Consider the following 16,112-nt stretch of genomic DNA (forward strand, 5'->3'; position numbering starts at 1 on the left):
TTCACAGACAACACAAAGATTCCTTGATGCCCTTCAGACTCCCTCTGCCTACCCAAGGACGCCAGAGGACAAAAATCCGTTAACCACCTAACTGAGGATCTCAATTTAACCTTGCGCAATACCTAGATGCAGTTGCACCCTAAAAACTAAAAAAATGTCTCATAAGAAACTAGCTCCCTGGTACACAGAAAATACCCGAGCTCTGAAGCAAGCTTCCAGAAAATTGGAACGGAAATGGCGCCACACCAAACTGGAAGTCTTCCGACTAGCTTGGAAGGACGGTACCGTGCAGTACCGAAGAGCCCTTACTGCTGCTCGATCGTCCTATTTTTCTAACTTAATTGAGGAAAATAAGAACAATCCGAAATTCCTTTTGATACTGTGGCAAAGCTAACTAAAAAGCAGCATTCCCCAAGAGAGGATGACTTTCACTTTAGCAGTGATAAATTCATGAACTTCTTTGAGGAAAAGATTATGATTATTAGAAAGCAAATTACGGACTCCTCTTTAAACCTGCGTATTCCTCCAAACCTCAGTTGTCCTGAGTCTGCACAACTCTGCCAGGACCTAGGATCAAGAGAGACGCTCAAGTGTTTTAGTACTATATCTCTTGACACAATGATGAAAATAATCATGGCCTCTAAACCTTCAAGCTGTATACTGGACCCTATTCCAACTAAACTACTGAAAGAGCTGCTTCCTGTGCTTGGCCCTCCTATGTTGAACATAATAAACGGCTCTCTATCCACTGGATGTGTACCAAACTCACTAAAAGTGGCAGTAATAAAGCCTCTCTTGAAAAAGCCAAACCTTGACCCAGAAAATATAAAAACTATCGGCCTATATCGAATCTTCCATTCCTCTCAAAGATTTTAGAGAAGGCTGTTGCGCAGCAACTCACTGCCTTCCTGAAGACAAACAATGTATACGAAATGCTTCAGTCTGGTTTTAGACCCCATCATAGCACTGAGACGGCACTTGTGAAGGTGGTAAATGACATTTTAATGGCATCGGACCGAGGCTCTGCATCTGTCCTCGTGCTCCTAGACCTTAGTGCTGCTTTTGATACCATCGATCACCACATTCTTTTGGAGAGATTGGAAACCCAAATTGGTCTACACGGACAAGTTCTGGCCTGGTTTAGATCTTATCTGTCGGAAAGATATCAGTTTGTCTCTGTGAATGGTTTGTCCTCTGACAAATCAACTGTACATTTCGGTGTTCCTCAAGGTTCTGTTTTAGGACCACTATTGTTTTCACTATATATTTTACCTCTTGGGGATGTTATTCGAAAACATAATGTAAACTTTCACTGCTATGCGGATGACACACAGCTGTACATTTCAATGAAACATGGTGAAGCCCCAAAATTGCCCTCGCTAGAAGCATGTGTTTCAGACATAAGGAAGTGGATGGCTGCAAACTTTCTACTATTAAACTCGGACAAAACAGAGATGCTTGTTCTAGGTCCCAAGAAACAAAGAGATCTTCTGTTGAATCTGACAATTAATCTTAATGGTTGTACAGTCGTCTCAAATAAAACTGTGAAGGACCTCGGCGTTACTCTGGACCCTGATCTCTCTTTTGAAGAACATATCAAGACCATTTCGAGGACAGCTTTTTTTCCATCTACGTAACATTGCAAAAATCAGAAACTTTCTGTCCAAAAATGATGCAGAAAAATTAATCCATGCTTTTGTCACTTCTAGGTTAGACTACTGCAATGCTCTATTTTCCGGCTACCCGGATAAAGCACTAAATAAACTTCAGTTAGTGCTAAATACGGCTGCTAGAATCCTGACTAGAACCAAAAAAATTTGATCATATTACTCCAGTGCTAGCCTCTCTACACTGGCTTCCTGTCAAAGCAAGGGCTGATTTCAAGGTTTTACTGCTAACCTACAAAGCATTACATGGGCTTGCTCCTACCTACCTCTCTGATTTGGTCCTGCCGTACATACCTACACGTACGCTACGGTCACAAGACGCAGGCCTCCTAATTGTCCCTAGAATTTCTAAGCAAACAGCTGGAGGCAGGGCTTTCTCCTATAGAGCTCCATTTTTATGGAACGGTCTGCCTACCCATGTCAGAGACGCAAACTCGGTCTCAACCTTTAAGTCTTTACTGAAGACTCATCTCTTCAGTGGGTCATATGATTGAGTGTAGTCTGGCCCAGGAGTGGGAAGGTGAACGGAAAGGCTCTGGAGCAACGAACCGCCCTTGCTGTCTCTGCCTGGCCGGTTCCCCTCTTTCCACTGGGATTCTCTGCCTCTAACCCTGTTACGGGGCTGAGTCACTGGCTTGCTGGGGCTCTCTCGTGCCGTCCCTGGGGGGGTGCGTCACCTGGGTGGGTTGATTCACTGTTGTGGTCGGCCTGTCTGGGTTGCCCCCCTTGGGTTGTACCGTGGCGGGATCTTTGTGGGCTATACTCGGCCTTGTCTCAGGATGGTAAGTTGGTGGTTGAAGATATCCCTCTAGTGGTGTGGGGGATGTGCTTTGGCAAAGTGGGTGGGGTTATATCCTTCCTGTTTGGCCCTGTCCGGGGTGTCCTCGGATGGGGCCACAGTGTCTCCTGACCCCTCCTGTCTCAGCCTCCAGTATTTATGCTGCAGTAGTTTATGTGTCGGGGGGCTAGGGTCAGTTTGTTATATCTGGAGTACTTCTCCTGTCCTATTCGGTGTCCTGTGTGAATCTAAGTGTGCGTTCTCTAATTCTCTCCTTCTCTCTTTCTTTCTCTCTCTCGGAGGACCTGAGCCCTAGGACCATGTCCCAGGACTACCTGACATGAGGACTCCTTGCTGTCCCCAGTCCACCTGGCCATGCTCCTGCTCCAGTTTCAACTGACCTGAGCCCTAGGACCGTGCCCCAGGACTACCTGACATGAAGGCTCCTTGCTGTCCCCAGTCCACCTGACTGTGCTGCTGCTCCAGTTTCAACTGTTCTGCCTTATTATTATTCGACCATGCTGGTCATTTATGAACATTTGAACATCTTGGTCATGTTCTGTTATAATCTCTACCCGGCACAGCCAGAAGAGGACTGGCCACCCCACATAGCCCGGTTCCTCTCTAGGTTTCTTCCTAGGTTTTGGCCTTTCTAGGGAGTTTTTCCTAGCCACCGTGCTTTTACACCTGCATTGTTTGCTGTTTGGGGTTTTAGGCTGGGTTTCTGTACAGCACTTTGAGATATCAGCTGATGTACGAAGGGCTATATAAATAAATTTGATTTGATTTGATTTGATTTGATTTGATATAGAACCCTATTCCCTATATAGTGCACTACTTTAGACCAGAGCCCTATAGAACCCTAATCCCTATATAGTGCACTACTTTAGACCAGAGCCCTATAGAACCCTATTCCCTATATAGTGCACTACTTTAGACCAGAGCCCTATAGAACCCTATTCCCTATATAGTACATTACTTTAGACCAGAGCCCTATAGAACACTATTCCCTATATAGTGCACTACTTTAGACCAGAGCCCTATAGAACCCTATTCCCTATATAGTACATTACTTTAGACCAGAGCCCTATAGAACCCTATTCCCTATATATAGTGCACTACTTTAGACCAGAGCCCTATAGAACCCTATTCCCTATATAGTACATTACTTTAGACCAGAGCCCTATAGAACCCTATTCCCTATATAGTGTACTACTTTAGACCAGAGCCTTATAGAACCATATTCCCTATATATAGTGCACTACTTTAGACCAGAGCCATATAGAACCCTATTCCCTATATAGTGCACTACTTTAGACCAGAGCCATATGGGTTTTGGTCATCAGTAGAGTACTATATAGGGAATAGACGTTAGCTCAATACCCCCTAGCCTGGTTCCAGATCTGTTTGTGCTGTCTTGCCAACTCCTAAGGTAGTGGTCATGCATTGTCCAGAGAGGCGCTCCAACGACAGACCAGGCTACAATACCCTGCTATTAAAGAATAGCCTTGTCCTATGATGTATTGGTTAAGATGTTATACCCGTGGTATACTGTCTGTTATACCATGGCTGTCAGAGACAATCAGCATTCAGGTCTCAAACCACCCAGTTTATAATGAACAATAATGACAGACCGAGTTACAGTTTCAGCAGTAAAACAAACTATTTACAGGACAACTACAGCTCATAATCTTATAAAAGAAAAGAAAAAGAAGGGTTGAACATTGAAAATAAAATGTGTTGTGTTTGTAATCTCTCGTCATAAGAAAACGTTAAAGACCTTGCATGTACACACACACACACACACACACACACACACACACACGCACGCACGCACGCACGCACGCACGCACACACACGCACACGCACGCACGCACGCACACACGCACACACACACAGCTTATCTTATGTTTGAAAGAAGCCTTAAATTGAGAATGGGGTAATCCCTGTCAGTCGAGTAACAGGAAAATAACGTGATAGAAAAATACACCTTCCTAATGTATCACCCAGTGGAGGCTGGTGGCACTGTAAATCGGAGGACAGGCTCATTTTAATGGCTCCACTGACTGTCTACCACCCCGTCTGTTCAACTTCTCCCAGACATGCAGAAGCAGTGAGCGAGTACACAGAGAGAGATGCAGATAAGGTGTGCGCAATAAATTGCACCCTATTCCCTACATTGTGCACTACTTTTGACCGGAACCTTATGGATCCTGGTCTAAAGTAGTGCACTACATAGGGAATAGGGTGCAATTTAGAACTCTGACGTGGAGAGTCTAAATGTAGACGGGAATCTCCTGCCCTGTTAACAGTCTGAACATCACTGCAGGCATGGTCTTCATGTTGATCTGACAGAGAGGAGGAGGGGAGGGGGAGAGGAGGAAGAGGAGCAGAACAGGGAGGAGAGGAGGTTGAGGAGGAGGAGGAGGAAAGGGAGAAGGATGAGAGGTAGGAGAGGAAGAGGAGGACAGTTAGGAGAGGATGAAGATGGGGGAGGAGGAGAGAAGGGGGAGGATGAGAAGAGAAGGAAAAGAGGGAGGAGAGAAGAGGATGAGAGGAGAGGAGAGGAGAGGAGGAGGAGGGGACACAGGAGAGGTAGGAAAGGAGGAGGAGGGAGAGGGAGGAGAGGGAGAGAGGAGGAGGAGGAGGGGGAGATGAGGAGGAGGGGGAGAGGAGGAAGAGGAGCAGAACAGGGAGGAGAGGAGGTTGAGGAGGAGGAGGAGGAAAGGGAGAAGGATGAGAGGTAGGAGAGGAAGAGGAGGACAGTTAGGAGAGGATGAAGATGGGGGAGGAGGAGGAGGAGAGAAGGGGGAGGATGAGAAGAGAAGGAAAAGAGGGAGGAGAGAAGGAGGAGAGGGAAGAGAAGAGAAGGAGAGGAGAGGAGGAGGAGGGGACACAGGAGAGGTAGGAAAGGAGGAGAGGACGTAGAGGAGAGGGAGGACAGGAGGAGGAGAAGTAGGTGGAGGGAGAGAGGTGGAAGATGAGGAGGAGGGGGAGAGGAGGAGGATGAGGAGGAGAGGAGGAGGAGGAGAGGGAGGACAGGAGGAGGAGGAGGAGAAGGAGGAGGAGGGAGAGAGGAGGAGGATGAGGAGGAGGGGAGGAGGAGGAGAGGGAGGACAGGAGGAGGAGGAGGAGAAGCAGGAGGATGGAGAGAGGAGGAGGATGAGGAGGAGGGGGAGAGGAGGAGGATGAGGAGGAGAGGGAGGACAGGAGGAGGAGGAGAAGGAGAGGGAGGACAGGAGGAGGAGGAGGAGAAGTAGGAGGACAGGAGGAGGAGGGGGAGAGGTAGGGGAGGAGAGGAGGAGGAGGAGAGGGAGGACAGGAGGAGGAGGAGGAGAAGTAGGAGGATGGAAAGAGGAGGAGGATGAGGAGGAGGATGAGGAGGAGAGGGAGGACAGGAGGAGGAGGAGGGGGAGAGGTAGGGGAGGAGGAGGAGGAGAAGTAGGAGGAGGGGGAGAGGAGGTGGATGAGGAGAGGTAGGGGAGGAGAGGAGGAAGAGGAGAGGGAGGACAGGAGGAGGAGGAGAGGGAGGGGGAGAGGATGAGGAGGAGAAGAGAAGAGGACATATCAGTGCTAATTGTGAAGACACACTTGTATTTGTATAAAATCAAATCAAATGTATTTATAAAGCCCTTCGTACATCAGCTGATATCTCAAAGTGCTGTACAGAAACCCAGCCTGAAACCCCAAACAGCAAGCAATGCAGGTGTAAAAGCACCTTCTGATTGGTCTGTTTCGGGCTCTGATAGGATATAAATTATAAAACGTATATAAAGTTGTCAGTTACCTAACTGTCATTGGAATCTGATGCTCACCTCTCCCACTGACACAGACAGGGTCTGGACTATCTTCTCATGCGGCATGGCAACCACACTCTGCCCATTGATCTCAATGATCCTGTGGCCGACTCGCACCCCTCCTCGCTCCGCGATACCTCCACGCATCAGACTGCAGATCTGAGGAGAGAGAAAGAAAACAAATCTCTGAATCCAAATGGCTGTTATCAGGATCATTTTGAGAGAGGTTATGACATGGTTATGACAAGACTTATAACGCATTGTAACAGTATCATAATCCTACTCACGATGCCGTTCTGAACACTGAAGCCCAGCTGGAACTTGAGGTCAGGTCTCTTGATGAGGACGGTGGTGACAGGAGGACAACTCACGATGCTCAGCTTCACCTGCACCTGGCTCTTCAGACCCTGGCAGGACGACCGGAACACGAAAAATGACACCTGTCTCAACACTAGAATGGCTGTGTCTCAATCTCCACACTAGAATGGCTTCCTAGAATGGCTGTGTCTCAATCTCCACACTAGAATGGCTTCCTAGAATGGCTGTGTCTCAATCTCCACACTAGAATGGCTTCCTAGAATGGCTGTGTCTCAATCTCCACACTAGAATGGCTTCCTAGAATGGCTGTATCTCAATCCCTACACTAGAATGGCTTCCTAGAATGGCTGTGTCTCAATCTCCACACTAGAATGGCTTCCTAGAAAGGCTGTGTCTCAATATCAACACTAGAATGTCTGTGTCTCAATCTCCACACTAGAATGGCTGTGTCTCAATCTCAACACTAGAATGGCTTCCTAGAATGGCTGTGTCTCAATATCAACACTAGAATGGCTGTGTCTCAATCCCAACACTAGAATGGCTGTGTCTCAATCTCCACACTAGAATGGCTTCCTAGAATGGCTGTGTCTCAATCTCAACACTAGAATGGCTTCCTAGAATGGCTGTGTCTCAATCTCAACACTAGAATGGCTTCCTAGAATGGCTGTGTATCAATATCAACACTAGAATGGCTGTGTCTCAATATCAACACTAGAATGGCTGTGTCTCAATCTCCACACTAGAATGGCTGTGTCTCAATCCCAACACTAGAATGGCTGTGTCTCAATCTCCACACTAGAATGGCTTCCTAGAATGGCTGTGTCTCAATCTCAACACTAGAATGGCTTCCTAGAATGGCTGTGTTTCAATCTCAACACTAGAATGGCTTCCTAGAATGGCTGTGTCTCAATCCCTACACTAGAATGGCTTCCTAGAATGACTGTGTTTCAATCTCCACACTAGAATGGCTCCCTTTCCTCTCCTCCCCATCTCCTGTCCTCCATGACTGATAAAAGAGCAGAGTCGACTGCATGCTGCAGACCTTGATGATGCCTTGGCAGCTAGCTAACGGCAGGCCCACCAGGCTGGTGTTGTTAATGGACATGATCTGGTCCCCGACGTTGAGTTTCCCAGAGCGGGCAGCCGGGCCGCTGTTCAACATGTTAGCGAGGATAACTGTTGGCAGGATGGAGCCCCAGCCAGACTCCACTATCACCACACCTAGGCTCTCTCCCTTCTGCTTCTCCAACTCCAGCTGGGAGACACACAAACACACACAGAGACATATATTTATATATATCTTTAAGTGGAAGTGATTAGTATATCTTATAAACTGGATTTTAGTTGGTAATAAAAATATGAAAAATATGAAAAATAATAATAACACAAAAGTATATAACAAATATATATGCAGAATTTCAGTAGTGGTCTCACTGAAGCAAGAGCACTACTTACTTGTACTATTCAGTGTAATTTGATTAGCTTTCCGAATGGCTAAAATTGATCCTGAACTTTGGTAAACATCTTTGCGCTGTCTAGCTACTGCATGAGCCAAGAGTCTCAATATCTACTCTACTGTAATCTGCTATCTATACTGTGTTGAGGGAGTGTATCTAGAGTCATGAATCACGGTCAACAATCACTACAGTCACACCTCTTAGGCGCGGATGCAAGCGCACGCACGTACGCACGCACGTACGCACGCACGCACGTACACACACACACACACACACACACACACACACACACACACACACACACACACACACACACACACACACACACCTCTTTACAGTTGTCAGAGTTTGAGAAATGGACCAGGTCGTCATTGTACATTTCCTGGGAATTGATGATGTCACTGTATTGTTTCTGACTCAGGTCCTTAGGGTTGATCCCATTGGCTCGGAGGAACTCCCTGTAGGCAACGCTGAACGCCTGGCCGATGGACTGGGCAATGAGCTGGGCCTGGGGAGGAGAGGGAGAGGGAGAGGAAAGGGGAGGGCAGTAGAGGGAGAGGGAGAGGAAAGGGGAGGGCAGTAGAGGGAGAGGGCGAGGGAGAGGAGGAGAGAGAGGGAGAGGGCGAGGAGAGAGAGGGAGAGGGGAGGGGAGAGGAGAGAGAGGGAGAGGGGGGGAGAGAGGGGGAGGGGCGAGAGGAGAGAGAGGGAGAGGGGAGGGGAGAGGAGAGAGGGGGAGGGAGAGGGGAGGGGAGAGGGGGAGGGAGAGAGAGAGAACGAGAGGGGAGGGGAGAGGGGGAGGGGAGGAGAGAGAGGGAGAGGGGGAGGGGAGGGGAGAGGGGAGAGGGAGAAACTATTCAACGGAAGTGACAGGCTATTCAAGTTGACACCAATACAGAAGTGGGAGAGAGCACGGGTTAAGGACCAACTGAAATGGTGAATGAAGATACACTATATATACAAAAGTATGTGGACACCCCTTCCAATTAGTGGATTTGGCTATTTCAGCCACACCCGTTGCTGACAGGTGTCTAAAAATCGAGCATGCATCCATGCAATCTCCATAGACAAACATTGGCAGTAAAATGGCTTTACAGAAGAGCTCAGTGACTTTCAACATGGCGTCGTCATAGGATGCCACCTTCCCAACAAGTCAGTTCATCACTTTCCCTGTTAGAGCTGCCCCGGTTCAACTTTAAGTGCTGTTATTGTGAAGCGGAAACATCTAGGAGCAACAACGGCTCAGCCGTGAAGTGGTAGGCCACACAAGCTCACAGAAGCACGTAGCAAAAACCGTCTGTCCTCAGTTGTAACACACTACGAGTTCCAAACTGCCTCTGGAAACAACTTCAGCACAATAACTATGCATCAAAGCAGGGACCGAGAGACTGAAAAACAGCTTCTATCTCAAGGCCATCAGACTGTTAAACAGCCACCACTAACATTGAGTGGCTGCTGCCAACACACTGACTCAACTCCAGCCACCTTAATTACATTTACATTTACATTTAAGTCACTTAGCAGACGCTCTTATCCAGAGCGACTTACAAATTGGTGCATACACCTTAAGACAACCAGTGGAACAGCCACTTTACAATAGTGCATCTAAATCTTTTAGGGGGGTGAGAAGGATTACTTGGGAATTGATGGGAAATGATGTAAAATATATCACTAGCCACTTTAAACAATGCTACCTGATATAATGTTTACATACCCTACATTATTCATCTCATATGTATACGTATATACTGTACTCTATATCATCTACTGCATCTTTATGTAATACATGTATCACTAGCCACTTTAACTATGCCACTTTGTTTACATACTCATCTCATATGTATATACTGCACTCAATACCATCTACTGTATCTTGCCTATGCCGCTCTGTACCATCACTCATTCATATATCTTTATGTACATATTCTTTACCCCTTACACTTGTGTCTATAAGGTAGTAGTTTTGGAATTGTTAGCTCGATTACTTGTTGGTTATTACTGCATTGTCGGAACTAGAAGCACAAGCATTTCGCTACACTCGCACTAACATCTGCTAACCATGTGTATGTGACAAATAAGATTAGATTTGATTTGATTTATTTGTTAGTAGCTTCATGAAATGGGTTTCCTTGGCAACCAAACACAAGCCTAACATCACCATGCGCAATGCCAAGCGTTGGCTGGAGTGGTGTAAAGCTGGCCGCCATTGGACATGGGAGCAGTGGAAACGCGTTCTCTGGACTGAATCACACTTCACCATCTGGCAGTCTGACGTATCGGGGTTTGGAGGATGCCAGGAGAACACTACCTGCCCCAATGCATAGTGCCAACTGTGAAGTTTGGTAGAGGAGCAATAATGGTCTGGGGCTGTTTTTCATGGTTCGGGCCCCTTAGTTCCAGTGAAGGGAAATCTAAACGCTACAGCATACAATGACGCTCTAGACAATTCTGTGCTTCTAACTTTGTGGAAACAGTTTGGGGAAGGCCCTTTCCTGTTTCAGCATGACAATGCAAGGTCCATACAGAAATGGTTTGTTGAGATCAGTGTGCAAGACCTTGACTGGCCTGTAGAAGGCCCTGCCTTCAACCTCATCGAATACCTTTGGAATGAATTGGAACGCCAACTGCCAGCCAGGCCTAATCGCCCAACATCAGTGCCCAACCTCACTAATGCTCTTGTGGCTGAATGGAAGCAAGTCCCCGCAGCAATGTTCCAACATCTAGTGGAAAGCCTTCCCAGAAGAGTGGAGGCTGTTATAGCAGCAATGTTCCAACATCTAGTGGAAAGCCTTCCCAGAAGAGTGGAGGCTGTTATAGCAGCAATGTTCCAACATCTAGTGGAAAGCCTTCCCAGAAGAGTGGAGGCTGTTATAGCAGCAATGTTCCAACATCTAGTGGAAAGCCTTCCCAGAAGAGTGGAGGCTGTTATAGCAGCAATGTTCCAACATCTAGTGGAAAGCCTTCCCAGGAGAGTGGAGGCTGTTATAGCAGCAATGTTCCAACATCTAGTGGAAAGCCTTCCCAGAAGAGTAGAGGCTGTTATAGCAGCAATGTTCCAACATCTAGTGGAAAGCCTTCCCAGGAGAGTGGAGGCTGTTATAGCAGCAATGTTCCAACATCTAGTGGAAAGCCTTCCCAGGAGAGTGGAGGCTGTTATAGCAGCAATGTTCCAACATCTAGTGGAAAGCCTTCCCAGAAGAGTGGAGGCTGTTATAACAGCAAAGGGGGGACCAACTCCATATTAATGCCTGTGATTTCAGAATGAGATGTTCGACGAGCAGGTGTCCACATACTTTTGGTAATGTAGTGTAGATACTGGTGTTATAGGAAAGCTTAAATTAGAGATGAGTTATGTTCAGTAGTATTGTACTGTAGACAGTGTATAGAAATTGCTTAATCAAAAATGGTGTGTTTTAAATTGAGCATTAAACCTTCTTCTGCGAACACTGGTAATCAATTATCAATAATCAGAGACCAAAATCCCCAATAAATTAATAATATTCAGCAGTGTACAAAGGGAGAGCATGGGGGGGGGATAGAAAACAGAACAGATCAGAATAACCTAGAATAGAACAAAAACAGAATACAATAGTACTCACGTCCTCTGACTCGAAGACGTAGCAGATCATTCTGTACCGTCTCGGCCCCTCTGAGGAGGAGAGATCAGCTTCACTACAGGATGTTCCTGCCATACGAGTACGAGCCATCAGAACCACGATGCTCCCGATGTCTGCGATGTAGGATATGGAACGCAACGCACTGTCCATCAGCGTCTCCTGGGGGGGTAAATAATATATATAGCTGCTGTGGTAATAACTGTCCATCAGCATCTCCTGGGGGGGTAAATAATATATATGACTGCTGTGGTAATAACTGTCCATCAGCGTCTCCTGGGGGGGTAAATAATATATATGACTGCTGTGGTAATAACTGTCCATCAGCATCTCCTGGGGGGTAAATAATATATATAGCTGCTGTGGTAATAACTGTCCATCAGCATCTCCTGGGGCGGGAGGGGGTAGATAATATATATAGCTGCTGTGGTAATAACTGTCCATCAGCATCTCCTGGGGCGGGGGGGTAGATAATATATATAGCTGCTGTGGTAATAACTGTCCATCAGCATCTCCTGGGGCTGTGGTAATAACTGTCCATCAGGGGGGTAAATAATATATATGACTGCTGTGGTAATAACTGTCCATCAGCATCTCCTGGGGAGGGGGGGGGTAGATAATATATATGGCTGCTGTGGTAATAACTGTCCATCAGCATCTCCTGGGGGGGTAAATAATATATATGGCTGCTGTGGTAATAACTGTCCATCAGCATCTCCTGGGGGGTAAATAATATATATGACTGCTGTGGTAATAACTGTCCATCAGCATCTCCTGGGGGTAAAAATATATATGACTGCTGTGGTAATAACTGTCCATCAGCATCTCCTGGGGGGGTAGATAATATATATGGCTGCTGTGGTAATAACTGTCCATCAGCATCTCCTGGGGGTAAATAATATATATGACTGCTGTGGTAATAACTGTCCATCAGCATCTCCTGGGGGGTAGATAATATATATGACTGCTGTGGTAATAACTGTCCATCAGCATCTCCTGGGGGGGTAGATAATATATATGACTGCTGTGGTAATAACTGTCCATCAGCATCTCCTGGGGGGTAAATAATATATATGACTGCTGTGGTAATAACTGTCCATCAGCATCTCCTGGGGGGTAAATAATATATATAGCTGCTGTGGTAATAACTGTCCATCAGCATCTCCTGGGGGGTAAATAATATATATGACCGCTGTGGTAATAACTGTCCATCAGCATCTCCTGGGGGGTAGATAATATATATGGCTGCTGTGGTAATAACTGTCCATCAGCATCTCCTGGGGGGTAAATAATATATATGACTGCTGTGGTAATAACTGTCCATCAGCATCTCCTGGGGGTAGATAATATATATGACTGCTGTGGTAATAACTGTCCATCAGCATCTCCTGGGGGGTAAATAATATATATGACTGCTGTGGTAATAACTGTCCATCAGCATCTCCTGGGGGTAAATAATATATATGACTGCTGTGGTAATAACTGTCCATCAGCGTCTCCTGGGGGTAAATAATATATATAGCTGCTGTGGTAATAACTGTCCATCAGCGTCTCCTGGGGGGGTAAATAATATATATAGCTGCTGTGGTAATAACTGTCCATCAGCGTCTCCTGGGGGGTAAATAATATATATGACTGCTGTGGTAATAACTGTCCATCAGCGTCTCCTGGGGGGTAGATAATATATATGACTGCTGTGGTAATAACTGTCCATCAGCGTCTCCTGGGGGGTAGATAATATATATGACTGCTGTGGTAATAACTGTCCATCAGCGTCTCCTGGGGCGGGTAAATAATATATATGACTGCTGTGGTAATAACTCTGTGAGGAGTGGACGGTCCTCAATAACATGGCCCCTAAAGATACAGCAACGCGCCAGAGGAATGTTATGAAACAGAATCAAATGAATCTTTGGGCAGGTTTCCTGGACACAGATTAATCCGAGGCGGGGATTCAATCCGATCCGCATTAGATCCACATTATAGGGCGCTTGAACATCTAAAGTTAATTTCTGATTGAGCCCAACATTTACGATTTACTGTGTATGTGATTTTCGCCGACGGGTGAATATTGCCTTTAAAAGATGCATTGTCTACATGTGTGTGAATGGATAGTCAAAGACTTGGCCTTACAGAGAAGAAATACACCCTGTTTTTTTTTTTTTTTTTATTAACTCAGAGATAAGAAGTTAAATAATTCTCTCGCAGTCACACACCTGTGAGTCGGCATTCAGCACTTTGACAGCCTTGGTGGAGATGAAGAGGTCCACTTCTGTCACCGTCTGAGAGTCTCCATCTTGGCTCTGTGGTCAAACCACCATGGTCAAAAAGGAACGAGAGATCGCCATCGTGTGGTTGAAAAGGACACTCACAAGGTACATTTCCTTAGTATAAGGAATAACATTGATGAACCAACTGACATCCATAGATGAAGACATCAGATCAGCGTAAAAAAAACACCAAAAAACAATATCATCTTGAACATTGAATGGATAACAAACTTAGCCTGGTCAACTAGTCAGACAGCACAATGCTAATATAACAACATTAGCCTGGTCAACTAGTCAGACAGCACAATACTAATATAACAACATTAGCCTGGTCAACTAGTCAGAAAGCACAATACTAATATAACAACATTAGCCTGGTCAACTAGTCAGAAAGCACAATGCTAATATAACAAACTTAGCCTGGTCAACTAGTCAGAAAGCACAATGCTAATATAACAAACTTAGCCTGGTCAACTAGTCAGAAAGCACAATGCTAATATAACAACATTAGCCTGGTCAACTAGTCAGACAGCACAATACTAATATAACAACATTAGCCTGGTCAACTAGTCAGAAAGCACAATGCTAATATAACAAAATTAGCCTGGTCAACTAGTCAGAAAGCACAATGCTAATATAACAACATTAGCCTGGTCAACTAGTCAGACAGCACAATGCTAATGTAACAACATTAGCCTGGTCAACTAGTCAGAAAGCACAATGCTAATATAACAACATTAGCCTGGTCAACTAGTCAGACAGCACAATGCTAATATAACAACATTAGCCTGGTCAACTAGTCAGACAGCACAATACTAATATAACAACATTAGCCTGGTCAACTAGTCAGACAGCACAATGCTAATATAACAACATTAGCCTGGTCAACTAGTCAGACAGCACAATGCTAATATAACAACATTAGCCTGGTCAACTAGTCAGACAGCACAATGCTAATATAACAACATTAGCCTGGTCAACTAGTCAGAAAGCACTAATGTAACAACATTAACCTAATATAACAACAATTAATATAACAACATTAGCCTGGTCAACTAGTCAGACAGCACAATACTAATATAACAACATTAGCCTGGTCAACTAGTCAGACAGCACAATACTAATGTAACTACATTAGCCTGGTCAACTAGTCAGACAGCACAATACTAATATAACAACATTAGCCTGGTCAACTAGTCAGACAGCACAATACTAATATAACAACATTAGCCTGGTCAACTAGTCAGACAGCACAATACTAATATAACAACATTAGCCTGGTCAACTAGTCAGACAGCACAATGCTAATATAACAAACTTAGCCTGGTCAACTATAAGCACAACTATTAGCCTGTAACAACATTAGCCTGGTCAACAGTCAGACAGCACAATGCTAATATAACAAACTTAGCCTGGTCAAATGCACAATACTAATATAATTAGAATTAGCCTGCTAATATAACAACATTAGCCTGGTCAACTAGTCAGACAGCACAATGCTAATATAACAACATTAGCCTGGTCAACTAGTCAGACAGCACAATGCTAATGTAACAACATTAGCCTGGTAAACTAGTCAGACAGCACAATGCTAATATAACAACATTAGCCTGGTCAACTAGTCAGAAAGCACAATGCTAATATAACAACATTAGCCTGGTCAACTAGTCAGACAGCACAATGCTAATATAACAACATTAGCCTGGTCAACTAGTCAGAAAGCACAATACTAATATAACAACATTAGCCTGGTCAACTAGTCAGACAGCACAATGCTAATATAACAACATTAGCCTGGTCAACTAGTCAGACAGCACAATGCTAATATAACAACATTAGCCTGGTCAACTAGTCAGACAGCACAATGCTAATATAACAACATTAGCCTGGTCAACTTCAGACATTAAAAATCCATTAGCCTTTTCAGAAAGCACAAACTAATATAACAACAAGCCTGGTCAACTCAGACACAACTAATATAACAACCCATTAGCCTGGTCAACTAGTCAGACAGCCAATTAATATAACAAACTTAGCCTGGTCAACCCAGAAACACCTAATATAACCATAACCATAGCCTGGTCAACTAGTCAACAGCCAATGCTAATATAACAAACTTAGCCTGGTCAACTAGTCAGAAAGCACAATACTAATATAACAACATAGCCTGGTAACTAGTCAGACAGCACAATGCTAATATAACAACATAACAAC

At 45.1% G+C, this 16,112-nt stretch overlaps 1 protein-coding gene across 1 annotated transcript; it reads right to left on the reverse strand.

Moving 5' to 3' along the window:
- Positions 1 to 4,041: 4,041 nt before the first annotated feature.
- Positions 4,042 to 13,937, reverse strand: LOC127908528 (amyloid-beta A4 precursor protein-binding family A member 2-like). The gene is made up of 7 exons (XM_052467071.1): positions 13,845 to 13,937; positions 11,614 to 11,790; positions 8,346 to 8,525; positions 7,603 to 7,815; positions 6,530 to 6,649; positions 6,261 to 6,401; positions 4,042 to 4,793 (listed from the first exon to the last, which is right to left on the reverse strand). The coding sequence occupies exons 2-7, from the start codon at positions 11,779 to 11,781 to the stop codon at positions 4,722 to 4,724; spliced, it is 894 nt and encodes a 297-aa protein (XP_052323031.1). The 5' UTR covers positions 11,782 to 11,790; positions 13,845 to 13,937; the 3' UTR covers positions 4,042 to 4,721.
- Between the last annotated feature and the right edge of the window lie 2,175 nt (positions 13,938 to 16,112).

This window comes from Oncorhynchus keta, chromosome 17 (genome assembly GCF_023373465.1).
Source record: "Oncorhynchus keta strain PuntledgeMale-10-30-2019 chromosome 17, Oket_V2, whole genome shotgun sequence".
Lineage (NCBI taxonomy): Eukaryota > Metazoa > Chordata > Actinopteri > Salmoniformes > Salmonidae > Oncorhynchus > Oncorhynchus keta.